This window comes from Arctopsyche grandis, chromosome 4 (genome assembly GCF_051622035.1).
Source record: "Arctopsyche grandis isolate Sample6627 chromosome 4, ASM5162203v2, whole genome shotgun sequence".
Classification (NCBI taxonomy): domain Eukaryota; kingdom Metazoa; phylum Arthropoda; class Insecta; order Trichoptera; family Hydropsychidae; genus Arctopsyche; species Arctopsyche grandis.
Window position 1 is genome coordinate 3,345,229 of NC_135358.1, and position 27,599 is coordinate 3,372,827.

At 32.9% G+C, this 27,599-nt stretch overlaps 2 protein-coding genes across 4 annotated transcripts; one reads left to right on the top strand and one right to left on the bottom strand.

The window, feature by feature from the left end:
- Positions 1 to 163: 163 nt before the first annotated feature.
- LOC143911264 (glutathione S-transferase 1-like) lies at positions 164 to 8,803 on the top strand. Its single transcript, XM_077430093.1, has 5 exons — positions 164 to 267; positions 4,848 to 5,002; positions 7,300 to 7,500; positions 8,101 to 8,306; positions 8,379 to 8,803. Exons 2-5 carry the CDS (start codon positions 4,862 to 4,864, stop codon positions 8,479 to 8,481), a joined length of 651 nt encoding a protein of 216 aa, XP_077286219.1. The 5' UTR covers positions 164 to 267; positions 4,848 to 4,861; the 3' UTR covers positions 8,482 to 8,803.
- A 550-nt stretch (positions 8,804 to 9,353) lies between these two features.
- On the bottom strand, positions 9,354 to 25,862 carry LOC143911262 (uncharacterized). 3 transcript variants are annotated; one of them, XM_077430091.1, is made up of 6 exons: positions 25,789 to 25,862; positions 25,235 to 25,467; positions 25,020 to 25,165; positions 24,268 to 24,937; positions 14,654 to 14,868; positions 11,955 to 12,877 (listed from the first exon to the last, which is right to left on the bottom strand). In XM_077430091.1, exons 2-5 carry the CDS (start codon positions 25,437 to 25,439, stop codon positions 14,675 to 14,677), a joined length of 1,215 nt encoding a protein of 404 aa, XP_077286217.1. In that variant the 5' UTR covers positions 25,440 to 25,467; positions 25,789 to 25,862; the 3' UTR covers positions 11,955 to 12,877; positions 14,654 to 14,674. The 3 variants fall into 3 exon arrangements, with proteins under 3 accessions (XP_077286216.1, XP_077286217.1, XP_077286215.1); XM_077430090.1 differs by lacking the exons at positions 11,955 to 12,877; positions 14,654 to 14,868 and adding an exon at positions 9,354 to 10,566; XM_077430089.1 differs by lacking the exons at positions 11,955 to 12,877; positions 14,654 to 14,868 and adding an exon at positions 19,783 to 20,665.
- Between the last annotated feature and the right edge of the window lie 1,737 nt (positions 25,863 to 27,599).

The window sequence follows — 27,599 nt, forward strand, 5'->3', positions numbered from 1 at the left end:
GTGCTAGCATCGGGATTCCGGGATCGGAAATTCCTAGCACCGCAATCCCGGTGCTGAAGTAATCTTCCGGGATTGGAAGCACTAATATATATCAATCCAGAAATATTTTCACAAGGCTCGCATACCAATTGTGTCGATCTTCTGGGTTGTTGATCGAACGCCCAACACCGAGCTATGTATTATATAAGTAACCGGCAAAATAGATGCCGGTTCAGTTGCACGAAAGTGTTCGTAGTCGCTGCTCGTACTACAGATAACTTTGTACCGGTAAGATATCCCAAAATCATTTAAAAACCCTTTAAACGCCCAGAAACCAATGAAATCCTTACATAAAAAAAAATGATGATAATTTGTTCGGTTTAATTTTTTGTACACCAATCTCATACCCTTCTCCCTTCCCTTTTTCTATTTCTCCCCTCCAACAGTGCTCCAAATAACTTTCGAAATGAAACCAGTTTCGTGTGGCATTCGAACGATTTTTTTTCTATCTGAATTTCGTAAGTTGCGAACGAGTAAGTTTTGTGCAAATCGAACTTGTACAGAAGTTGAACGCGTTCCGCGCAGTATTGAATCGATTTAATTACTTTTACCTTTTTATTACAAGCTGTTACCCATTTATTTCGTTATCTACGCATGATACTATGGGCTGTGTAACGTGTACGTGTATTTGAACTTGTGTAGTATTCAAAATTTGCAAAAAATAATGAGCATGTGGTGTTTTGTTTGTTTTGTCTATTTTTGAATGTTTCTGTCAAGGTTATCTTTGGAAGCATCGAATGCTTCTAATCATAAAATTATATTTTTTATGATAAGAAACACATTGCAATTGTTAGGAATAACATTTTGAATGAATTTTGATTAACTCGACCTTGGCTTTCCAAATTGTGTTGTAGATTAATGTCTAAAAAACATTAACACCACTAATTGGACATCGCAAACTGCAAGCAATATTAATAATAACTAGAGGTAGGATAGCCAAGGGGCCGCTCATAGTTCCATTGTTGTAAATCCTTTGTAAAAAAGGTTCGGCAAACCTTGAACAATGCATTTACAACATTTGAACAATACGCGGCACCTTCTGGGTCCGGGCTTTAATAATAACACTGAGGAACAAAAAAACACGTTTTTGTTTTTGAAAAATCTTTACTAAGTTGGACCCACTGAAATCAGATATGATAATGATTTTTGTTGGTTAGTGATCGTTTAAAAAAATGCGCGATTTTTACAGTTTTTTGGCTTTTGCAGTCTTTAACTCAAAATCTAGTATTGTTGTGCTCAAAGTGAGTATTGGAATCAATCGTCAGATGTTTTTTCTATTGATTGTGATTTTTTATTGTTTTAAAATACTTATAATTAATTGTCTAGTGAATTTGAAAACTCAAAAATATATATTTTTTTACGGATTTTTTCTCCGTGTTATGTTGCGTTTATTTGGCCAGTTTTTTTATTTCACCACGTTCATAACGATTGGTTTTCTATCTCAATATTTTTTTTTTATCTAAACGTAATAACTCGAGTGGTATTTAAAATATAATACTAGCACATTTTAATGAATAAAATTAGGATGCACTGATTTAGATCAATTGAGAATTTGTAGTACATTTTTGTGATTTGTAATTTAATATATACGGAATATAATAATTTCAACTATTTTTATTATGTATTTTTCTACTTCGGTTTGCCGCTCTTCGAAATGTGCCGCCCTTAGGCGCTGCCTTACTTGTCCACGGGACGTCCCTTGTTAAAGTTAGTTGGAACTTTGACCAGAGCCGTCTGTAATTAGTTATGGCAATTTTAAATTCAGCTATCGCTAATGGGCTGTCTCATCTATAATATAATAAAATGATATATGATAAATTTGTTTTATATACATTTTACATACGAAATTATGCATTAATACATATATATGTATGTATGTTGCACCGAATTTGTGAAATTTCCTAATACAGATTAAAAAGTCTATTAACGCATTCGGCATATAATTTGCCTACAACATGAATTAAGCAACGGGTTTACGTTTTTCATGAATTGTGCAATTTAATGCCGATTACAAGTAATTGACAATTTCACAAATTCAGCGTAACATACAAGAAAACATAGAAGAGGCTTGTAAAAATGAATGGGCTCGTCTTTTTAGTAAAGCTAACGTTAGAATGTATAATCAAATTTATTTTCCACTATTTCCCAATTATTAATTCAGTTAGAAACATATGTACATAATTAAAGAAAAATGTCTTTTTCCTATAAGTTTTGGTTAAAAATCTACAAAATACATATGTCTGGGTTATAAAAAATCTCTCACAGTCATATGATATATTTTTTTATTAAAATGTAGATTGTAAAGTTAAATTGTGCATTCGGAATAAATTTCGATATGACATGAAAAATCGTGATAAAAATTGTGATAATAATTTTGATAATTATGATTGACATAAAATCAACAATTATATTATTATTGTGTCCTAATTAGCTAATATAACCTGGGGGGTTTATGTTTGATTGTTTAACACAACATACATATAATTACAATTATAAATTTTATTCGATATAACAGTTTAATTTGACATGACATAATATCATTATCGTAATAACTCTCATTATTGTTATCTTCATTAAAGATGTTTGTGTTATTTAAAAATGAATATAATTTGCCTGTATGTACATGCAGTATGCTTTTATTATATATTTACATATATTTAGTGTGTACATATTTACATATCTACTTACAGACGATTGTATTATGATACAAATTAATAATAATCATGGAACTAACTAACAAAAAGTGGTTTAAAACAGCCACGTATTTTTTGCATTCGATTTGCATGTGAATTTTCTCACGTTTGTAGGATTTTTTGAAATGTTTTCTATGAGATGAATTACGAGTAATTAAGGATTTAATTTTATTGCAAAAATAACGCTTATTATATGTGTAGGATTGAATGGAAAATTTTATAGTAGAGGTCATAATAATCGATTTTAGAACGTTAAACGGGCTAATGGGTTAACTACAAGGCCATCGAATCCCATAGCAACCCATGCATTCATTTGTGAAATGAAAATTCCAACACTCGCGAAAAACTTAAATACCTTCGATGTATAAGAAACCATTTATAATAAATTTAAAAGAATAATTTAACAATACTAAACTTTTAGTCTAAAAATATTTAAATGCCAAGTCATTTGTTCGACTGTGCGAATCAGGTCAAAAGTTTCGCTTTTTAGAATCGGCATCTCAATGGCGATTATAAAAACATTACCACATCGAATACAATAAAATTACAGGAAATTGCGATTGTGTGTGTATCCGTGCCAGTTGTGCAAAACCATGCACATAAATTGCATTGCAAACTGCACAATACACTGACTTTTTCGAAGATTAGTTTGTTATGCAAATCGGTGTTGAGAAACGATGCTTATTTGAACTTCAAATATATACATACATAGGTACATAAGAATAAATCTGTCTAGGTTATGGAAATAATAATATGTATATATAATATATATATAGTCGCTTTCCTCCATTGGTGCATTCAATTTTCCCAAAAAACAATTGCATTTAGAATCTTAGACCAATGCAATCACTTCTGATCAGGTACGGAGCCAGGATTTTTTCATGGGGGGATAATCAAAGAAAAAAAACTTTTTTTTAGTAAGAAACTTACTTCCATTCTAAATAAATGTGACTTTACGCCTCGACCAGATAATGTCAATTTTAAATCGACAAAATCGAGGTTTCGTATTCTCCAGTTTTCTCCTCCGAAACCGGACCAATTTTAAAAAAGATTTCATCATCGGTATGAGAAAGATATTTTCTATGTTTGTGTGGTCGTATTTTTTTTTTAATCAACCGTTAAATAAACACGCTGGACTTTTTTCGTGGGTGTAAAAAAGAGGCGATTTTATAGATGTTTGGCGGCTTCTAGCTCCTATAAAAAATAACTAATAAAAAAAATAAAAGCACAGATGCATGCCAATGGTGGATATCCATAGCATATTAAAAAATAATTTATCTAGTGCCATTATTGAGGAAGAGGAAAGTGTAATACGTTTGTATGGACAAGGCGCTGGTGTACAGCCCTCTTAAACATGGCCAATCTAATAGTAAACATTTTATTAAATTTATTTGAATAGTTTTATTTTATTTAAATTTATTTGAATATTTATTTGTTATTTTATTAAATTGAACATCACAGATTCTGCGAACCAAACAAACATACATACAAAGTCTCTTTCGAAATTATATATTAGATAATAATATGGAGTGGTTATAAAGAAACAACAATAATATTATTATATACGTCGAATTATTTTAGAAAATCTTTCAAATTTTAGCATTCAAGTTCATATTTTGACTTGAAAATTTTTTCCAAATATTTTTGTAAAACAAACTATCGCCAAAAAACTATCAATTTACTAAGTTTCTACCGACTGTCTTTTTTTCTTTGGTTCATTTTTTAAATATTTGTTCAAGAAACGATTATATAAATAATACATATCATTATTTTTTAAATATATCTAAAATCTTGACTGTCGATTTTTAAAATCAAGAATAGCCTCCCAGAAATCGAATAATCTATCAATAGGGGCCAAATTTTTTTTCTGTTTGCGAATTTCTAATTAAAAGCACAATTTTGTATGAAAATCAGTATTTGAGCTTGACAAAGGAGAGTAATAACTTCAAAAATATGCGAATTCGGAAATCCTGACTTGGTTGGGGGGGTAATTACCCCCATAAACCACCCCCCGTAGATCCGTCCTTGCTCCAGATGTTGACAAAAACAACAATAGAAAGTCAAAATTCGAAACATTGACACCAATTGTACATATTTCAACCTGTATAATTTCAGCCAAACCTTCAAACATGGGTATTGATTTCTACTACCTCCCCGGATCTTCACCATGCCGTGCCGTCATGATGACAGCAAAGGCACTCGGAGTCAACTTGAACTTCAAACTGATCGATTTGATGAAAGGAGAACACCTCACTCCCGAGTTCTTGAAGGTAATGAAAAACAGTTGCAACGGTTTTCACAGATCGTGACTAATCAATCGATCGGGCTGCATTCCGATGCAATCTACGATAGTGCATTGCACTCTAGTTTCGTAACAACCTGTCCAACCATACTTGAAAAACTTCCGAGTCGTTCTAGAATCTAAATACTCCCACATTCCTAAATATTAAAAAAAAAATCCGTTATATGTGAACAGTTCAGCACGACCTTGGTACGTACTTTCGAGTCAAATATTCAAATAAGGCGAATGTAGAACACTTTCCACTGACGGAAAACGTGGGTATTACGTTCAACATGATTCATGTACGATGTAGAATACGAAAAATAAAATTCGGTTAATTATAATTATAGTATAGTTGGACCAAGGCTGTCGTGGTAATATAAAAAATCATATTAGGCCACATTCTATGTGAAAAAATACATACGTACATATATGACTAGGTATACTCGTAGCAGATACACTTTTTTTCATTTTTACCATGTCATGCCATGCCATGATAGGTTGTCCCAAAACAACACTTTTTTTTATTTATACCAGACAGGCCTAACATGTAGCCCCAATGCGCCTTCCTGGCCAGAAACATTGTACATTTGATACAAGTAATTATTATACAAAGTAAATACGGGTCTACGTGACGAGCCAGAATGTTAAATTACAGAAAACACAAATATCGGAAGGCAAAGATCGAAAATCGAAAGATCAAAAAAAAGGGTGCATGGTAAACAGTACATACTGACTTAATTTGCGCGCGCAGGGTACAACAGGAACAAGAGGAACAGGCTTTTCTTCCCGTATTCTGCGCACGTACATTAATACGGGAGGAAAAGCCTGTTCCTCTTGTTCCTGTTGTATCCTGCTCGCGCAAATCAAGTGAGTATGTACCGTTTACCATGCACCCTTTTTTTTGATCTTTCGACTTAAGATCTTTCGATTTTCGATCTTTGCCTTCCGATATTTGCGTTTTCTATAATTTAGCATTCTGGCTCGTCACGGAGACCGAGTAAATACATATCAAATTTGTAAATTTGCAGCATTTTTTTAAACAATTCAGCGAAATTCAGTAAATACATATCAATTAACATTCACACGGACATTTATGGTCAAATTTGTAAATTTTCAGCATTTTATACAATTCAGCGAAATTTGAGATTGCTGAAAAGTCGAGATTTGCGAGAAAATGGGTAAGGTTGCCAATTTGTTGGAACCGTTTCAATGTATATCAGATAAATTGGCAAACTGTGATAGGAAACGATCAACCCAGTGCCGGTTAAAGGGGGGGGGGTAGACCGGGCGGCGCCCAAGGGCGCCAAATAAGTTAGGGTACCGAACGATGCGCCAAAAGCGCTTTAAAATTGAAAATTAGATCACCAAAATCCATTCAAAATTTTAGATTAGAGCGCCAAAAGCGAAAGTTCTTTCTAAGGGTGTTTATAAAAAATTGCCCGAGGGCGCCATTGGGTGTAAGACCGGCACTGGATCGACCTGGAGTCACAAATCCAAGGTCTGGTCAACAGAAACCAGTGGGAGTCGAACCCGTGGCCTCTTTGTTCAAAGCATTGTATGCTAACCACTAGTCCACGCTGCTGGTCATAATTGAGTGGATTCAATTCAAATCCTGCTATGATTTTCCCAATAGTTTTCAGCATCTCGAAATTTGATGATTTATGTATATAAAAAAAAATATCCATAGATGTCTGTATGATGCTTTGTTAAAATTATTCTAAAAATTATATATCAATGTTTGTATAATTGGCGAGGAAGGCGCATTGAGGTTTACCTGTTAGAACTTCCTGGTATATACATATATGTATGTAAAAATAAACCACATAAGTAAATACCACATAAGTAGTTTGCCTATCCACTTAAATTGAGGAAAAAAAACGGAAAATTCAATTATTTTAAAATCTGATTTAAACGGTGTCAAGAACAAGATTTTCAAAGCTGTTAAATAGATTTCAATACCGACCATAAAAATTGGATAAAAACAGCTTTTCTTAATTTACCTGGATTTTTTTTTAATAAAAACCATTATTTTTTGCACATAATTGTCCAACCTTCTCGCTTACACCATTATCTGCACCGAGAAGCAGTGTTGAAAAATCGTGTGGTCAACCGAGCGAATAACAAGCTAGCAAAAACTCGTCAAGGACAAGTCCTCAATTTAGCAATTTCAATCAATGGAACATACCAGAAGGGGATACAATATTACACAATGAACACTACATTTATACAATATTCTCAAAATGCATCTTAATATAATAAAAAATAAAAACTATCATTCAACAGATGAATCCTCAACACGTCGTCCCAACCCTGAACGATGACGGATTCTGCCTATGGGAATCTCGTGCTATCTGCAGCTACTTAGTCACCAAATACGGCAAAGATGACTCTTTGTATCCCAAAGATGCCAAAACCAGAGCAATGGTTGATCAAAGGATGTACTTCGACATCGGAACTCTCTACGCTCGCTTCGCAGATTACTTCGTAAGTACAAACATCACTCACTTTAGTGAGACAGAAAAAATGATGCCACTTTAGTATGCGGTCTACCTTCAGGTTTTTACTTTAATATGCGGTCTCTCTGTCTCAGTTCTCGCGTGTGACAGTGAGACTGAATAATACCGACCCTAAAAACCTAATCTTAAGCGAATAGGGCCCAACCTAACTTAACCTAACCTAATCTGACCCTTAACCGTTTGCCCGCGGCCGTCTTCTATGGAAGCTTTGTAGCGAGGCTGTCTTCCATAGAATTTCTGAACTTTGCACGGGATTTTGAGCCTTATATGCGCCTATTTCAACTGTTTTAAGGTTCAAAATTATTTATTTACACCTATTTATTTAAGGGTCAGGTTAGGTTAGGTTAGGTTAAGTAAGGTTGGTCCTATAAAAAACAAAAATTATAATAAACAGGTCGTTAATAATAAAAAAAAATAGTCGACTGCGATTCAAAGGTAGATCGCATGCTAAGGTACACTGCATACTAAAGTGGCACCGAATAAACTAAACGATAAGTATATAGAAATATTCAAAACCACAATACATGTGTAGTATTGCAGTGTTATTATAACAATTGTTTCATATTAGTATCCGATGCTCTTCGGAGGAGCACCAGCCGATGAAGCAAAGAAGACCAAAGCAATAGAAGCGCTCCAATTCTTGAACACATTTTTGGAAGGACAAGCTTGGGCTGCCGGCAATAATATGACGATAGCTGATATAAATTTGGTGGCAACAGTTTCCACAATTGAAGTATCAGGATTCGACATATCCCCATTCCCTAACATTTCCAGGTATCAATCTCGATGGAGTAACGAATGAATTTTTTTATTGAAGCCGTTTAATCAACCTTTTCGCTATTTTAGATGGATGGCGAAGGCAAAATCGTCGCTTCCCGGCTACGAAGAGGCTAACGGTGAGGGTTTGAAGGCTTTCAAAGGACTGATCGACCACATGATGAAGAAATGAAAGGCGAGGTTGTGAATTGCTTTGCATATATGTATGTATACCTCGTCGAAGTCATCACAGCGAATCAAATTTATCATCTCGGCGAGGTTTACTTTTCAATTGCAAAACTATTCAAAACCATAATACTATGATTTTAGTAAACGGTGATCATTTTTTAATACAATAAAGTATTATCATATCAGTGGATTAACAAATGAAAAGCGCACATTGAATTAATAATTTATTCAAATATGAAAATACTATTTTTTTATTTTAATGTACAATTATATTTGAACCCAAAATACAAAATATACACACAAAAAAAAAACTCACTTTTTTATTATATCTTTTTTATCATTAATATATAATATAATATATCGGTTGTTGACATTGAAGAGTTAAATTATATTCTCACTTTTACATAATATAATATACTGAGCCTACCAAGGTTTGAATCTTATGTAATTAGCAATTCAAATGTGAAGTTTTAAAAAAATCTAGTAAAAAAGTTGTTAGTTCTTATTTAAATACATACGTATTTAAATAAGAACTATCATCTATATACATCTGTATTGATAAATGATGCAATAAATACTAGTATTCCTTTTCATTTCGATTTCAGAATAGCGATATATATTATATCGCTATTCTGTCTGTCTGAGATAACGCTCGTCATACTATAATAGTCGTTTCGATTCGACATACATACATATGTACGTCACACCTAACACACTGCCAACAAAATGTACATACATATATAATAACGAAAGAAAAAAACTTCTACATATACTGTTTGTTACCAATGTTCCCTCTAGGCAAGTTAGTATGAGCATTCAGCGCCATCTATTGAAAATTTATTTAAGTAATTTTTCTATTGGTGTTTTATATTGTTTATATGTTGGTAGGTAGGTAGTTTTTACCATTTTTTTTTCATATTAAACAATTAAATAGATTTCAAAGGTATTTGAAATAAAAAATTCGACTGCTTGCAGATCGAACACAGGACTGACACATTTCTTTCAATTTTTTTTATTTAATAACTTAATATTCCAACACCCATGTGATGATGTTTCATCGGGTACAACACTAGTTCATTTATAAAAGAATAACCACAAGACAGAATTAATTAATATGATTATACAGTTAATTCTTCAAAAAAGATCCAACCCACTATATGTGTGGTAATGATCCTGACATATGACGCTGTTCAGGACCACGGTTGGAATGTGGCGGTTGAGGTGAAGACCAAACACGTGCATTTTCAACAATGATAGATGCAGTGGTTTGACGACCAACCATAGTTCAATTCCTACCCTACATGTATGTATGTATGTAAGTTACGTTTGACTGCTACAACATCATACACCTCTTTTGTATGTCAAAGCAGATACATCCAGTAGATTCTGATCCATTCTAAGATTGTCTATTGTTATACATAACCTAACAACTCCAGTGCAAAATAATAAGGCGAATTCCATAAAAAATAATATGATGAACTAGTTGAGCTTTGCGAGTGAAAGGGTAAATCAATCCCTAGTAAATTAAGTGGTCAGACCTTGATCGACTTCAATTTATTGCTCTATGTAAACCCAAAACATAATAGACACATACAAAAATATATGTAATCATATATTAATCGGTCAAGTGGATTGTTTCAATGAATTAAAAAATTAAAAAAAAAACACTCGACCGATCCAAAGGAACAATATCCAAATTCTTAATACTATAAATACAACTTAAACTAACGTCATAAATTAAAATACCGATGGAAAAAATCACAATCGCATTTTTCATGTCGAAAATGCGCACAGGTTTCAATATTGCTGAAGATTACTTAAGAAGATTACAACGACGGTTCGGACATGGCTTTTAGTATTTTCTCGGTGTGATACTGATGGTTATGCTTGTAGCGGACCTCGACGATGTCATCGTGGACCGTCACGAGAGTGACTTTGCATTTAGCGTCCGTGTAATAGTCGATACATCGCCAGAACACTTTGTTTCCGTTGTTTGTGTACTTTGTGTGTATGTAATTCGAATGGACCAATTGACGGTTGCCTTTGCGACTCATAATGAACCGTGGATTGCCGTCATCACAGGGACTTCCTAAAACACACAGCCGTTAGAGATTAACAAAAAAAGAAAACATGTACATAGACAGCCAAATAGGAAATATGTATGTATTGAGAATAGCCAAACATTTCAACGGCGATACAAATTCTATTACATCATACAGATAATTAGATTTTAATATAAAAGTGATGCAACCTGAATTAACCCTTATCAGTCATTCTTTTTTTAAGATAGTCCCATGACTTGAAGTTGAACTTGGAAATATTTTTACAATCCACATTATTTGTCAATTAATTTTTAGTTTAGTTTTAAATATTTTAGTTTTAATAAAAAATCATACCAATTACATTGAGCAACAAAAAAAAAACATTTTTGATTTTACAGAGTGGAACTAATCAATACTTTGATTAGTTCCGCTGATTAGTTCCACTGAATTCAAATAGCATAATGATTTTTGTTGGCTTGCTCTCGTTTATGAGATATGAGCGTTTAAAAATGCGCAATTTTTACAGTTTTATAGCTTTGCAGTCTTTAATTCAAAACCTAGTATTGCTGTGCCAAAAGTAAGTATTGGAATTAATAGTCGGATGTTTTTTCTATTGATTGTGTTTTTTAATTGCTTTAAATTACTCTCGTTTATGAGAAGTGAGCGTTTAAAAACATGCAATTTTTATAGATTTTTGGCATTTGCAGTCTTTAACTCAAAATCTCGTATTGCTGTGCCAAAAGTGAGTGTTGGAATCAATTTTCAGATGTTTTTTCTGTTAATTGTGATTTTTTATTATTGATTTAAAATACATACAATTATTTATCTATCGAATTTTAAAAGTCAAAAATATATTTAGTCCAGTTTTATATTTCAGTATGTTAACAAGGATTAGTTTTAAATGTCAATATTTTTTTTATCTGAATGTATTAATTCAAATGGTAAATGATTTTTTTAAAAAAAGTATATTTTTGACTATTAAAATTCGCCAGATAATTATAAGTATTTTAAAACAATTAAAAGTCACAATCAATAGAAAAAACATTTGACTATTTATTCCAAAACTCACTTTTGGCACAGCATTACTAGCTTTTGATTTTTTATCCAAACATACTAATTTAAGCAGTTAATGATTTTTAAAAAAGTATATTTTTGACTTAAAATTCGCCAGATAATAAGTATTTTAAAACATTTAAAATCACAATCAATAGAAAAAACATCCTACTATTGATTTCAAAACTCACTTTTGGCACAGCAATACTAGATTTTGGTTTAAAGACTGCAAAAGCAGAAAAATCTGTAAACATTGCGCATTTGTAAACGCTCAGTTATCATAAACGAGAGGAAAATAGCAAAAATCGTTGTCATATTCGAATTCAGTGGGTCAAACTTAATTAAGATTGATTAGTCTCCGCTCAGGTAGTTTTTTTTTGTTGCTCAGTTGCTCAGCTAAGCTAATTTATTTAAGTCTCCAGTTCCATGTGTTAAATGATAAATTAAAATATATTAAATGATAAATAATTTTTTATATACAAAATGCATCATAAAATTTTAATTCGATGTACAATTTAAAATGAAGTGAAAACAACCGGTAAGAGTTAATTTTTAAATCTGAATTAATTTCAAATATATTACCAGTTACACCATTTTGTACCGATATAAAAAAAAAATTACACTTTATATAATACGATTCCATTACAAATACACAGTCTGCATCTGATGTAAATAAATACAATGAATATAATTTGATAGTGAATAAATCAAAACAGATTAGAGAAGACCCACTAATCAACAAAGCAAAGCTACCAAAAAAAAAAAATTACATCATGCAAAATAAAATTAAGAATAGTACACAATAGCAAGCTCACTCGTATGTATGTATGTATATTAAAAAGACAGTTAACAGTTAAGGTGACAGTATGTAATAATAAATATGAAGCACACGGCAAAAAGTAGACAGTGTGCGTGTTGTGACTAGCAGCACTTGGAATAATAAATAAATTAAAAACTAATCGGTACACAGTTCAAATAAGCAGATGATTGTACGGTCGACACTAGATCAATCCTCCGACAGTTCAATTTCGTAAACAATGTTTTTGACGATCTTTTCGTAACAGTCTTCGTGGTTGTGCAGGTGGTTGACGGCGTAGATGGCCGAGCCGAACGTCTCGACGGTCGCCGGACAACGGTTTAGCGAGAAATACTGTACGCATCGCCACGAAGTCTTGCCGTGGCTCGTCGAGTGTTTCGTGTACACGAAGTTCATGTGCACGAGCTGCTTGTGCCCCTTGCGACTGTAGATGTAACGGTACCGCACCGGCGGGCGAGCTTGTGCATCCAAAGTCGGCCGACACGTGCCTGTCGATCACAACGGGCGATTATGCCTTGGAATATTATCATCGTTCAACCCTCTCCACTCGAAATCAATCGAAAATACATTGAAATCATACAATCCCGAACAAAACTTTTGAAATTCAGAACAAAAACGCTATACAAATTGAGAATATTCCCTCTTTAGAAGTAATTTCAAGTCATAAAGCCGTCTAAAGCTGTCGTAACTGAAGAAAAACTAAAATTGAAGACCACTCTAATGTTTATATTCAACATTTCATTATGTATTAGATGTGTTATGAGCATTGTAAATAGGTTTTTGAGCTCTTTTTCCTATTATGCTGTACATTAACACTGCGACGGCCGCTGACGCATATATGCATCATGTTGGATGCACAACGCTTACTGGCCGCTGACACATATATGATTCACGACTGCGCGAACTGTTTCAGTATGCTGATATATTTTTGTATCACGTTTTCGTCAATCGTTTGTGGCCGATGATACAATTTTGTATCACGTTTTCGACATAAACGAACATATATCAACGGACTGAAACAGTTCTCGCAGTCGTGAATCGTATATGTATTAGATGCCAGTAAGCGTTGTGCAAACAACATGATACAAATATGAGTCAGCGGCTGTCAAAGTGTTAACATTAGAATAATATAATACTATGATTACTAACAAAATTAAATTAAAATTGTAAAATAGAAAATGATCAGTAGCTATTAAAATAGATAGGGAACAATTTAAACGTCCATTTTATAAAATAAATGTGCATTTAAAAAAATTTTGTACATTAAAAAAAGTTTCTGTACATTACAAAAAATTTGTGTGCATTTTTAAATCATGGATACAGATTGCATTAGAAATTTTGATTTGATCATTGAAAAAAATATTTGCAACTTAAAAAGTGGATGAAATGTGCATTAAAATGACACATGAACTGTATTGGCAACGTCACGAATACCAATTTATTTATTGGCAACGTCACGAATACTTTTATTTATTTATATGTGTGGTTAGGTTAGGTTAAGTTAGGGTTGGTTTTATTTATTTAAGATTACATTTCACTAGTGAGATTATAATTTCACTAACGAGTAAACACTTTTGACGGTTGTAAGTTGTCAATAGCGGAAAACTGCAACGTTGCCACTTTTTGTATCCATTCTAATGATAAAATCTATTTTTTTGAATGATCGTTACATGTTTTTAAACGGTCACTTTATAATGCCAAAATATTTCATTCGATGCACAATACGAGATTGTTTAATGCACAAACATTTTTTTAGGATACAAAGTATTTTTCTCAATGTACAGTTAAATCATACCCAAATAGATAATTTAGTAATAATAAAAAGCATTTAAAAATCAAAAATCAAAATATTCAACATTTATGTGAAATATGCCTAGTGTTAAGCTTTTAATTTCAATTTCAAAATGATCAATTTATTACATGATTGCAGAACTGACTAACTATGTACATATCATTGCAAAAATAAAGGTATATTCACTTTATATGAGTGTAAATTATGAATATTCTCAATATAATAATCCCAAAATGAAAAAAGGAAAAATTGCTTCAGTGTTAACTATCATAATAGTTAAGCATATTGAAGATGTTAAGCATCGTTGGGTAAAGTGAAGAGGTATTACGAGTGGAAAGGGTTAAAAATTTCTTACAAATACAATAAAACAAGTGGGATGTGACCCGTTGGCGCCAAAATACAGAAACTGAAATCTACTTTAATTAAGTAATCGAATTTGAATTAAATATATAATGATACATTTGCTACTCACGTTCGGCAAAACGGTCTGTATTTATTGCAAGTTTTCTAGCAAATCTTTGTTTGCGTGGAACTCGGCGAAACACGGTACGGCACACAGGCCGAAATTGCACTCTGAACATTTGATCGTGGTCCGAGATTCTTTCCCCCTCGACGAGCATACACGACACCGCACCCGCTTTCCTTTTACTGGCGCGTGCTTATGACTAAACAAATTGAAATACGAACCTGGAACACATTCAATTCGTGTCGTTTTGATTTTTGTAAGCATCAGAACATAAGTAAAAGTGTGAACACAAACAACAAGTGCATATAACAGAGATAAAAGTTCATTAGTCGAAAGATTTGTATTATATGTTGAAGGCAAAAAACAATACGAATCGCGAATAATTTTGGCGCCAAAAGGTAACACTTCATGAAAAAAATAATCTTAATACGACGAAGAGTTTGAAAACGGGTCCGTAAATGAAACACAATTCATATGTAAGTACATAAATTTTATATAAAAAAATTGTATAATGTAAAGTAAATATTACGTCAAAAGCATATGTATTTCAAAGTTCTACTACGTAAAAAGTACAAATAACACTGAGCAACCACAAAAAATTACCCGAGTGGTGGAAAAATCAACCTTTTACTAAATTTGACCCACTAAATTCGAATATGACAAAGATTTTTTTTATTTTCCACTCATTTTTAAACGCTCTCTTATCGAGAGCGTTTAAAAATGCTCAATGTTTACAGATTTTTGGTTTTAGAAGTCACTAACTCAAAATCTAGTATTGCTGTGCCAAAAGTGAGTTTTGAAATCAATAGTCAAATGTTTTTTTCTATTGATTGTGATTTTAAATGTTTTAAAATACTTATAATGAAGTATCTGGCAAATTTTAAAGTCAAAAATATACTTTTTTGAAAATCATTTACTGCTTAAATTAGTATGCTTAGATAAAAAATCAAAAGCTAGTATTTCCGTGACAAAAGTGAGTTTTGGAATCAATAGTCAGATGTTTTTTGTATTGATTGTGACTTTTAATTGCTTTAAAATACTTATAATTAAGTATCTGACGAATTTTAAAAGTCAAAAATATACTTTTTTTTGAAAAATCATTTACCATTTGAATTAGTACATTCAGATAGAAAAATATTGAAAATTTAAAACTAATCCTTGTTAACATACTGAAATATAAAACTGGACTAAATATATTTTTGACTATTAAAATTCGCTACATAAATAATTGTATGTATTTTAAATCAATAATAAAAAATCACAATTAACAGAAAAAACATCTGACAATTGATTCCAACACTCACTTTTGGCACAGCAATACGAGATTTTTAGTTAAAGACTGCAAAAGCCAAAAATCTATAAAAACTGCATCTTTTTAAACGCTCACTTCTCATAAACGAGAGAAAATAGCAAAAATATTTGTCATATTCGAATTCAGTGGGTCGAACTTAGTAAAGATTGATTAGTCTTAGCTCCGGTAAGTAAAAAAACGTGATTTTTTTTTTTTTGTTGCTCGGTGTAATCATAGATATCATATAAATAAGAAAAAAAATGCAACACAACACACAACTAACTAACTAGTAGAAAATGACTCGAAAGCAAATTACAACCGACTTAAAAAAACTTAAATTAATATCTTTATATGGCCATTGTTAACATTGTAATAAATACAAAAGTGCTCCTCTTACAAACAACGGTAATTTCAAATTGAGCATTCATTGCTTGACGTTTAGATTGCCGTTGTTTACGACAGCCGATTTAAATTTTTAGAATAACGTTTCGAAAAACCGACACACACGCTGAGATCAAATCAGTAAAAAAATAATAATAAATAAGTTCCGCATTTATAATGCGTCAACTGAAAAAATTTTTGGCACGTTGAAACGTAAATTTCAATATTTCGATAGTCGACACCAAGTGTATTAAAAAACGTTTTAGATTTTTTTTTTATGTATATGAATGACTAGCATTTTAAAGTTCGTACATATATATATTATCCAGTTATAACCAGAAAGACTAAACGTTTGCGCTTTTGCATCGCTGCTTGACGGTAAAATCAAAATCACGCAGACTTAAATCACTAATTAATATTAAATTTTAATTAAAACACACAAAATGACTACGATAATAAATATGAGAAAGAAAAAAAACAAAAAGTTTCACAATATACATAAACATATGTATAATATAAATGATTTAGAAATCAAATATGAAAAAATATATCATAAATCATAAATAAATTGTAAATTTCCACAGGTTTGAATTTAATTTTAATATTAAATTTCTGATAAAATATAACAAAATCTCTTTGAAAATCACCGACACTAAACAAAAAATACAGAATAATACAAATGCGCGTATTATTTATAAATATATCATTAGCTCGTTGATTCAGTCATACACTGACTAAATTTCAACACAAAATTGATTCACATTTTTGTGCGCATTGAAAACTCTTCCATTGTGACATTGATTGATTTTGGGAACAATTTAAACGTCCATTATATAAAATAAATGTGCATTTAAAAGAATGTTTGTACATTACAAAAAAATTGTGTGCATTTATTTCTAAACTATTGCATTAAAAAGTTTGCTTTGATCATTGAAAAAAATATTTGCTACCTAAAAATGGATGAAATGTGCATTCAAATGACAGATGAACTGTATCTGCGATGTCGCGAATACCAAAATACGAACAAACGTTTGGTAAGATTTTATTTATTTATGGTTTGGTTCGGTTAGGTTAAGTTACGGTTGGTTTTATTTATTTACGATTACATTTCACTAGTGAGAAACAAAAGTTAACACTTTTGACAGTTGACAGTTGTCAATAGCGAAAGACTGCAACATTTGTATCCATTCTAATGTAAAAATCTATTTTTTCGAATGATCGTTTCATATTTTTTTTAATGGTCACTTTAAGGCCAAAATATTTCATTCGATGCACAATACGAGATTTTTTAATGCACCGAAAATAATGCAAATTTTTAATGCACAAACATTTTTTTTAAGATACAAAGTATTTTTCTCAATGTATAGTTAAATCGCACCCATTGATTTTCCATACATAAAAATAGACTCCAGAAGATCATTATTATTACGACTACAAGAACAACACATCGAAGAGATGCGTAAAAACTTCATTATTAATTAAACTCTGAACATTCTGACAACGATACAATAACTTTACAAGGCAAATTTAAATAGTGTGCTTTCAAAAATATGCAATTTATCATACAATGTTATAAAAATATATCAATATATATATATATATAAATATTCTTTCACAAAATACATTAAGATATAATAATCCGAATCAACGATGATTGTACAAGTGCCAAATTTAGACGCATTGTATTCCGACAAACGTATAAAGAGTATAAAAGTATCACATCGTTCACTTAATCGTAGACAAAATTGTCAAATATATGTATACTAAAATTTATGAGCAAGTATTGTTTGTTTGAGCTTACATTCAATTTCATATTACATAGGGTTACCACACGTGTCCTTTTTTTCCATTTAAATGTTAGTTTTGGAAACTCAACTAGATGGATAACTACATATAGTCATACTTATTTAGTGGGTTTTATTGATAACTTTGTGTAAAAAAAAATAATATATTATATATAAGATTTAAAAAAACTTTTTTGACCAGTTGGCCACATTTGTTAAGAGTCACAAATTTGAGATTTGGGTGACTTTTTTCGTGTTATTTACCATTGTAAACAATTTATAGGGACAAAAAATGATTCTGACTAATCATCCAAATGGGAATGGGTTCGATTTAAATCCCTCATTGAAACTTTTCTAGAAAATACAAAAATAGCTGTTGGTGCAAAATTAATAAGTAGCCGATGTCGGTGATTGGACACATTGCTTAATACTTTGCAAGCGGGTCACGAGAATTCTGGTGTTTACGTAGTCTGCGCTTGGACTTCGGATCCCCAGAAAACTCGTGTTTTTTACAATCAGAGAAATGTTATAATAATAGAAGTGGTTTTAGGCGTCATATTGTTGTCAAGTGAGGAATCTCCACATTCACCTATTCAAATAATTACGGCGACAGTCGTGTCTGATGCTTGGTGCTCGACGTATGTCCGATAAAAACTTCTCTGTTTGTTTATATTACTCGCAAGATGGGCAAGTGCATCGTTAAAAAGTGCACAATACATTAAAAAACACACAATAAACAACATGGGATACATTTTTATAAGTAAATTGATCATTTAAGTAATATATTATTCAATTAACATTGTAGTTTGACAGTTTTTAAAAGTGTCATGGCGATCGCCCGCATTCTACATAAAATTTCAGGGGTGGCAACAGAGAAATGTAAAAATTATTTTTAAATAAGTGTAAAAACATTTCTCTTGGTGGCACCGAATACTCAATTATATTAATAACCAATTATTTGAGTTTAATTAATATAAACATCGTTCATTTTATATTATACATATTTTTGTTGAAACTATACATTACACGTTAATTCAAGAGTTCCCAAGGACAGAAAAATACAAAAAAAAAATAGAATAAAAATAATCCACCAATTGAGAAAAGAAACAGATAACGCCTAACACCACCATATACTGGAATTGTAAATAAATCTATATCAAAATAAAACTTCAATTTCTATAGTGAATATGTGATGACCCTGATTATATTCCGTGGAGACGTACCACGTATTATCGACACAATTTATTTATTCGTAAATGCACTTCTATTATTGTAACATTTCTCTGGTATTAACACACCTTAAGCGGGTAGTACTACGTTTCATATGAGCTTGACGAGAAATGCGGGATACGTAGTATTATGTTTGATACTGGTTCATCGCGGAAGGCGGGATACATATTACTACGTTTATTCTAATAGTATATGGAATTTTTGTTATATGAGTTTGAATGTTGAACGATTTTTATAATATATTGTATTTATTCGCGCAGCCTTGTGATTTTGCCCGCTACCGCTAGTCGCGGTAAAAAAAATTCGCCCGCTTAAGGTGTGTTAACCCTTTGCCCGCGTCACCAAATTTAGCGAACATGCCCTGTACGCGGCTGCTTTTTTGCGTTTTCGACTGTAAATATAGGTTGTAATATTTTATAAATTATTTTAGCCTATATTGAATTTTTTTTGACTACTGCCATCTATTGAATTTGGTAAAGTATACATTTAGTAATATTTTCAACCAAGTTATAAAATTTTAACACAATACACGGCTCTTATACAGGTTGGAACTTCCAAGACATCTATGCGTGTCTCACGCGCTGAGGGCATGTTCGCTAGGACATGTATAGTAGTCGTACGCGGTGGAAAGGTTAATAGTAATCCCCATTCGCCTATTAGGACGAAATCACACAGGGAAGAACGGCACGTCGTGTGCTTGGCTCCCCGCTGTGGGTGGTCAAATAGGATACAATTTTACCGAAAACACCCCAGGGGGTGATTTTGGGATGGTCCGTGCTGGGCGTGCCATGAATCTGTCCCATTTTTTTCGCACGTTTAAAACAATCTAAAAAATACCATGTGCCACGCTCATCACTGTGTCTTTTCGCCCATAGACGGCCGCGCGGCTTACCCGCTTGCAAAGTGTTAGTAAAAAAGTCTTTTCGAGTGTCCGTATTGAGTAATCTCCCAACGAGCAGGACATGGTAACCCTACAGTACAAAAAAAACTTCATTTCATACAGGGAACGATGAAGAAAGCATATATGAAATCAATTGTTGATGCTGCCGTCGAGGTCCGACGTCAGCTGATGCTGCTCGAAGCAGATGAATTTGCAGAGCGGCACGCAGCACTGTTCGCACATGAATCTGGTGTCGCGTCTTCGTCCCGCACGCCAACAATACCTACACGACTTTTGCGGATACTTTTTCTTGCCGTCTTCTTTCTGCGGTATCGTTACGATCTTGTGTTCGGAATAGGGGAGGTAACTTTTCGTGCTCGGTGGCGAAATCGGCCACGGGGCCAGGCGGGCAGACGATCGTTCCGGTTTCGCAACTAAGACACCATCTGAAACTACGGTAGGCATTTTCAACACTGTGGACTCACAAAATCGCAACGTCGGGCCACTTCAAAGCCATGACCGACTTTCAAATGTACAACTCTGCATGCTGATTAAAAGACTAGTACAATGTGTAGTTCGATTACTCTCGGTTACAATACAAACGCATGCATCTCAAACTTTACGACCCATATACGTATATATGTATATATACATATATATAAATAGAATCCGTAACCATACATATAAAATCAAATCAATATTAACATTTGTTAAACTGGAAAATTTGTACTGTTAATATATTGTTAAAATATTATAATTCATACAAAAGCGGCTAAAGTCTATAATTTATTTCAACTAGACAAGTGACTACATTTTATTCCTACGGAAAATTCAAGTTGTTTGTACACTGGCGGTCACATAAATTGCATCACTTTGAATTTTACGATTTTCGAGTCGTAAAAGCCCTACCCTAACTATTAACCCTTTGCCCGCGTCACCAAATTTAGCGAACATGCCCTGTACGCGGCTGCTTTTTTGCAGATTTTTTTATCGCGTTTTCGACTATAAATATAGGTTGTAATATTTTTTTGAATTTTACAACCTATATTTTTTTTTTTTGACTACTGCCATCAATTGAATTTGGTAAAGTATACATGTAGTAATATTTTCAACCAAGTTATAAAATTTTAACACAATAGACGGCTCTTATACAGGTTGGAACTTCCAAGACATCTATGCGTGTCTCGCGCGCTGAGGGCATGTTCGCTAGGACATGTATAGTAGTCGTACGCGGTGGAAAAGTTAAAAGGGTTTTGTTTAGGGCGAAATCACACAGCGTGGGATGTGGGACGTGGGGTTTTTTTTTAGATAGTTTTAAACATATAGAAAAAATTTGGCATTCATGGTACCATACCTGGTACCGTCTTTTCAAAACGAAACATTTAAACTGTTGCGTTGGAACTCTATAGTAGTGTTTATCCTTGCTTGACAGTGATCTTGAGCTGGCTTTGGACCATTTTCGGTAAAATTTTATTCTAGCATGACAGTGATCGATAACGGTGTAGTTCTTCAAATATGGAATACACCGTTATCGATCACTGCCAAGCAAGGATTAACACTACTATAGAATTTCAACGAAACAGCTCAAATGTTTCGTTTTAGCAAGACGGTACCAGGTATGGTACCATGTACACCACATTTTTTCTATGTTTAAAACCAGAGAAATGTTATAATAATATAAGTGGCTTTAGGCGTTATTTTGTTGTCAAGTGACGATTGTCCACAGACAATCCTAAATAATTTTAGCATCAGGCAAATTTGATGCTCGGTGGTCGACGTATGTCCAATAAAAACTTATCTGGGCAAGTGCATCGTTAAAAATTGCACGATGCATTCAAAAACACACAATAAACAACATGGGATACATTTTTATAAGTAAATTGATCATTTAAGTAACATATTATTCAATTAACATCGTATATGAAAGTTTTCATGAAAGCGTCGACATTTGGCGATACGTGTACAATACAAGCAATATAGTACGCTATGTTATCGAAACAAGAAATGTATTCAAAAGGGCGCTTCTATTAATATCACATTTCCTTGTTTAAAACTATCTAAAAAAAACCACGTCCTACATCCCACGCTGTGTGATTTCGCCCTTAAATAGACCCTCTTCGATATTTTCAAGTGTAATTCCGAAGTGGAAGCAGCGTTATTCTTAATCTACAAATAGTAATGCCAAAACACCATCAAACAACTTCGGAGAACAAAGCCCTCACAAAATCACTCATCTTAAAATTGGGTCCCTAAAATTTGTACGACATCCCTTTTTTGTCCAACTGTTACAGTAGGGTTTCACAAGGATAGGATCCGCCTTCTAAATCGATTTGAGTAGGGATTATAAACGAAAGGAGCCTACAATACGAAAAAAACTCGTGATGCAATTTATGTGACCGCCAGTGTAATTCAAAAAAAGTTCAAAAGATTAGTCGAAATATCTATCCGTCACATTTTAAACTATCAATATTTATAGCAAAGGCTTTAACCAAAAATTCGACCAATTTTTAATTTTTGGGTGTGACCAGTTTTTTCGTGACGAATTTTAGGGTGTGACCAGTTTTAGTGTGAAGGGTGATCACGTGTGACCGATCTAGAGCGACGGGTTCACATTTGACTAGTAATCACCGAACCACTATATCAATCAACTAGCAGTTTGAGTCCAACTTACCATATATTGTCATTTAGAACGAGGCCTAGAATTCAGATATAAACTGTCACTCCTCAGATATGGCCTTAACGTTACGCCTTTTTGCACTTTCAAGTCTAAAATACTGTTCAAAACTATTTACGCTACCAAAGTTTCCGAGATTCGAATAATTCAATTGCTTGTTATGGAATATGTATTAGTAGTTGTTTTTTTGTATTTAATAATTAATTTGTTTGACTATTGAAAATGCCTTTACATGTTTCGTCAGGTGAAAAAAATATAGCACAAGGATACGAAGACGTGATTAAACTCGACAACGATAACGCAAATAATGTTAATACGAAGAAAGTAAAACGTTTTTGAGCGTTTTTGAAACGCACCATACATCATGATTATATAAAATAAAAACAATGGTCACATGTTAAATCGAGGCCATCGCGATGATGACAGTTCATATCCAATAACGGGCCCAATTCTAGACGAAAACGTATGATAAATCAGACTCCAACTATCATGACGGTAATTATATAGCTCGAGATTTGAATCAGGTCTATAGTACATTTTCTAAATTGAAAGTTGAAGCATTGGGCCCGTTTTAAGCTGTCACTGCGACAGCCTCAATTGAATTGAAGTCACTAAATATTGCCAAACTCTTCGTCTAAAAATAACAAAGTTGTATTGTAACCATCCAATAAGATCATTCCTGTGAATAGTTTTGAATATACTAGAATAGAAAAATAAATCAATATCAAATTCCAATTCGATCCAAATGCTATTAACACAATGGTGGCCGCTGACTCATATTTGTATCATGTTGGGTGCACAACGCATAGTGGCCGCTGTTTCAGTCCGCTGATATATTTTTGTATCACGTTTGCGTCAATCGTTTGTGGCCGATGATACAATTATGCATCGCGTTTTCATTTATGACGAAAACGTGATACAAATATATATCAGCAGACTGAAAAATATATTCTGCACGAAAAATATATATTCCCGCAGTCGTGAATCATATATGCATCAGCGGCCAGTAAGCGTTGTGCACCCAACATGATACAAATATGAGTCAGCGGCCGCCATAAGGTTAAGACGTTAAATTTGTATAAAAAAATAAATATATCAAATAAAATAAAAAAGGAGGTATGTTAAAAGTAAAGCTTCATTTCATATTACTAAGCAAAAAATTCGTCCAATGTTACTTGTATCTAAAAGGAATGATCTTGTAGTCTTACAATATAGGCCAAAATCATATCGAAAAAAAAAAACAACAAAAAAAGCAAGGCATATATTACAAGATAGAAAAATTAAGAAAATAAATAAAATCAAAGCTCAAAAATATGCATGCACATTTGTTCCGAAGAAAACAACAAAAATTCGCAATCAAATTATATCAAATTTACCAACCTTGTTGATCATTTCTAGAAGGAGACGACAGTATTCCTTGACTTTCTGAAGTTAAATCATTCCTAACCGATATGACCTCATTTCTCACGGGAAACTCTTCGATGGTGCAATCGCTCTCCTCGTCTCCGTTCTCTTTTTTAACCATGACAAACTCCGAATCGACAGTTTTATCGTCATCGAGCGTATAAGTAGACCCTTGAGAGTTGACGCTGTCCCTAATATTACGCTCGTCGTTATAAAACTTAGGATCGTTGGAATTCTCCTTCGAATCGACCAACGCTTCCTTGTTCAAGTCTACGGGCGAATACGGAACATCGTTTTTACTTTGTTTCTCGATGGAAATTTTTTTTTGGTACGAATTCGTTATCTTATGCCTGTTTAGTATTTGTTTCTCTCTCAATTTTGTCCGCTTTTCTAATTGTACTGTTTGGTCTTTGTTGATCGGGTCGACATTGCAATTGCTCTGTAAAAAATTGTCACATTTTCTTTTCAATGACGTCAATTTGTTCAGTTGATGGATCATACTGATCTGTTGATTGGCAGTTACGTTTAAATTGTCAGAATCGTTGCTCAATATATCGCTATCGATTATATTTTCAGTTGTATTGTTACTTTTTGCAGCTTTTGTCGTTACTATTTCTTTCGATCTATCCGAGTCAGTTTGATTGCTCTAAAAATAATTTTAAAAAAAATAACAATAAAATAGTGTTCTTTATCACATGTACTAAACAGTATTTAAATGGAATTCTTACAAGTTTATTGGTGAGGCCTTTAATTTCGAGCGTTTCAGCAGTGCTGATAAAACTAGTGAGATCCTCTTGTCTGACACTGACTTCGCCATTGTACATGAATTGCAATAGACTTTTCATGGCACGATATGATATGTCTTTTAATACAACTGAAAAAAGTTACAGAGTTAGATATGGGCTAACAGAATATGGTAAAGTGTATTGGGATAAGTAGGTACCTATGGGATGTTGGCATGGATTTGCATGGAACATTCTTTGAAAGTACGGCGAGCATATTGAGAGCACTAGTCGGTGCGCTTGCAGGAGCTCCCCTTCAACAGCTAGAGTCACGTCTGCAAATTCTCCGCTTCCGAGTAGACGGGCGCATCCCAAAGACAGATTCCCTTGGAATTCCCTCCACGACAGGGAAAAGTGTTGCTCCATTATAGAAAGTACGACTCAATTTCACAATCTGAAATTCAATTTACAGGTCATGTTTCAACTGATATTTATCGATTTGTGTACGAAAATAAGCCAGCTTATAAATAACCGCACGCAAAAACAATCTTTATGCGGGTGGGAATAAGGCATAGAATCGCGTGTCGCGAGATTGCTTCCAACTGTCAACGATCGGGGACGCTACTTCCCAGCTTGACGCCAAATGGAGAATAAAGCGACATTCAAGAAAGCCTGGATTCGACGAGCGCTTCATATACTTGGCTCTCGTTTGCGCGCTCCTCGCGATCCAACGACCAACCCTCGAGCATTTAATTTGTGATGAAAGAAAGCTTACCGGTCAGAGACAGAGACAGCGGCGACCATCGCGGCTCGCGGAGCGTCACACAGTGCATTCAACATGGCGGCACTAAATCAGATGTGGTAGCTGACAGCACAACAAAAATTTTATCAAAATAACAAATAAATTTCGTTTGGATTTCAATAATGCATTATCGACAATTGACGATTAATTTATAAATCACTATTGGGAACACTATTGAGAAAACAAAGAGATACTCAATAAACAATGGAAATAAATCATTTCAAGTGAAATAAAAAGCCAATAAAAAATACGTATTGCTAATATTTTTAATGCAATTATTGGATACTTTGAGCTGTGGAGCTAGATTAAAGTGACCATTCATATTGATTTTTCCACAGTACTGGTTTTTCGGGTATCTGGCTAGGTAAGTCGTAAAAAAAATAAAACCAGTGCACTTTTTATGTAGTAGATTTTTTTATCTAATAGATGAATAAATATACAAATTCTTCGGCGAAAATGATGTCTCCTACAAAACTATTGGCAAATTAGTCAAATTTTGTTTCCGTTTATCAGGAACAAATGCACCAGCCGACAAATTTTTTACTTTGATATATGTATAGTCCATTGATACAACGAAATTAAGTTTTGAAACCTTAAAGTGATTGGTAATCACTTAAACCATTATAATTTAAACCAGTCTTGTATAGAATTTTATAAGAGCATTTAAGAAAATGAATTCATTTTTTTATAAATGTGCGAAGTATTTGAAAAAATGTCCTGGTTTTGAACTAGGAAAAAATTGTCCCCTTAAGTTAGATTTATTGAAATTCGAATCTGACTCTAATTTCGCATGTTAATTAATTGAATTTGTTTATATCTTTTTACATGAATATTAAATTACTAACGAAAGTGTAGGGCTTATGTTTACAGATTTAAGACACAATTTCTTTTTCTTTTTTCGTGTTTAGATCAAATTGAGTTGAAGCGCAATTCATAAAATGAGTTGAAACAAATCCATCATGTCAAATGCGTAAATTTTTTTACTAATTTCATGTACATATATATTTTGGGGAGCAATGAATTAAAACGATGGGTTGATTTAATAATCGATTACTACAAGCGAGAAAGAATTAAAATGGAACTTACTAACATGTTTGAACGTATACCAACACACAGAATGACAATCTAGGTCGACACATGTCGCAATTCCTTCACAATATTTATAAAATATAAAATAATAAAAGAAAAATAAATATTTTAAAGTTTAGGATTTGAGATTTAAATATAAACTATTTGTATTAGAACGCCAGATTTATTCGAAAAACCATTACTCGCATTCGTTGGAATTCAAAATATAAAATTTGATTTTGATTTTTAAATGCTTTTTATTATTACTAAATTATATTCACAGTACATCTTATATCTATTTTAATAGCTACTGATCTACGGATCATTTTCTATTTTATAATTTTAATTTATTTTTGTTAGTAATCATATTATTATTTTATTTTATTTTTATTTTTTTTATAGGGGATGAACGAATGAGACGACTGGCATGTTAATGCACGTGTTTATTATATGACAGCTGAAGACGGAGTGGGTAGCAGCTGTCCGAACCCAGCCGGGTTGGTCCCCACTCGCAGGAAGGCAACCAAACTCGACCATGTCGTATAAGCGAGCCGCCACATTTTATTTTTATAAATTGAAAAATCAACAGACAGGATGTACAGAGATAGGTATAAAAAAAACAAAAAGTAAATAAATAATATATGTAACATCCGAGTCCAATAATAGATTTTTACAAAAATGAAAAAGATAAATATAAGGAAAACAAATTAAAAAGT

Bases quoted from the DNA above. Each gene is read 5' to 3' on its own strand.
- LOC143911262 (XM_077430089.1), bottom strand. From the start codon at position 25,439: ATGGAGCAACACTTTTCCCTGTCGTGGAGGGAATTCCAAGGGAATCTG. The intron at 24,938-25,019 runs GTAAGAATTCCA...AATTATTTTTAG, and splicing joins AAGGCCTCACCAATAAACTT to AGCAATCAAACTGACTCGGA. The intron at 20,666-24,267 runs GTTGGTAAATTT...TGCCTACCGTAG, and splicing joins TTCTAGAAATGATCAACAAG to TTTCAGATGGTGTCTTAGTT.
- LOC143911264 (XM_077430093.1), top strand. From the start codon at position 4,862: ATGGGTATTGATTTCTACTACCTCCCCGGATCTTCACCATGCCGTGCC. The intron at 5,003-7,299 runs GTAATGAAAAAC...ATCATTCAACAG, and splicing joins TCACTCCCGAGTTCTTGAAG to ATGAATCCTCAACACGTCGT. The intron at 8,307-8,378 runs GTATCAATCTCG...TCGCTATTTTAG, and splicing joins CCATTCCCTAACATTTCCAG to ATGGATGGCGAAGGCAAAAT.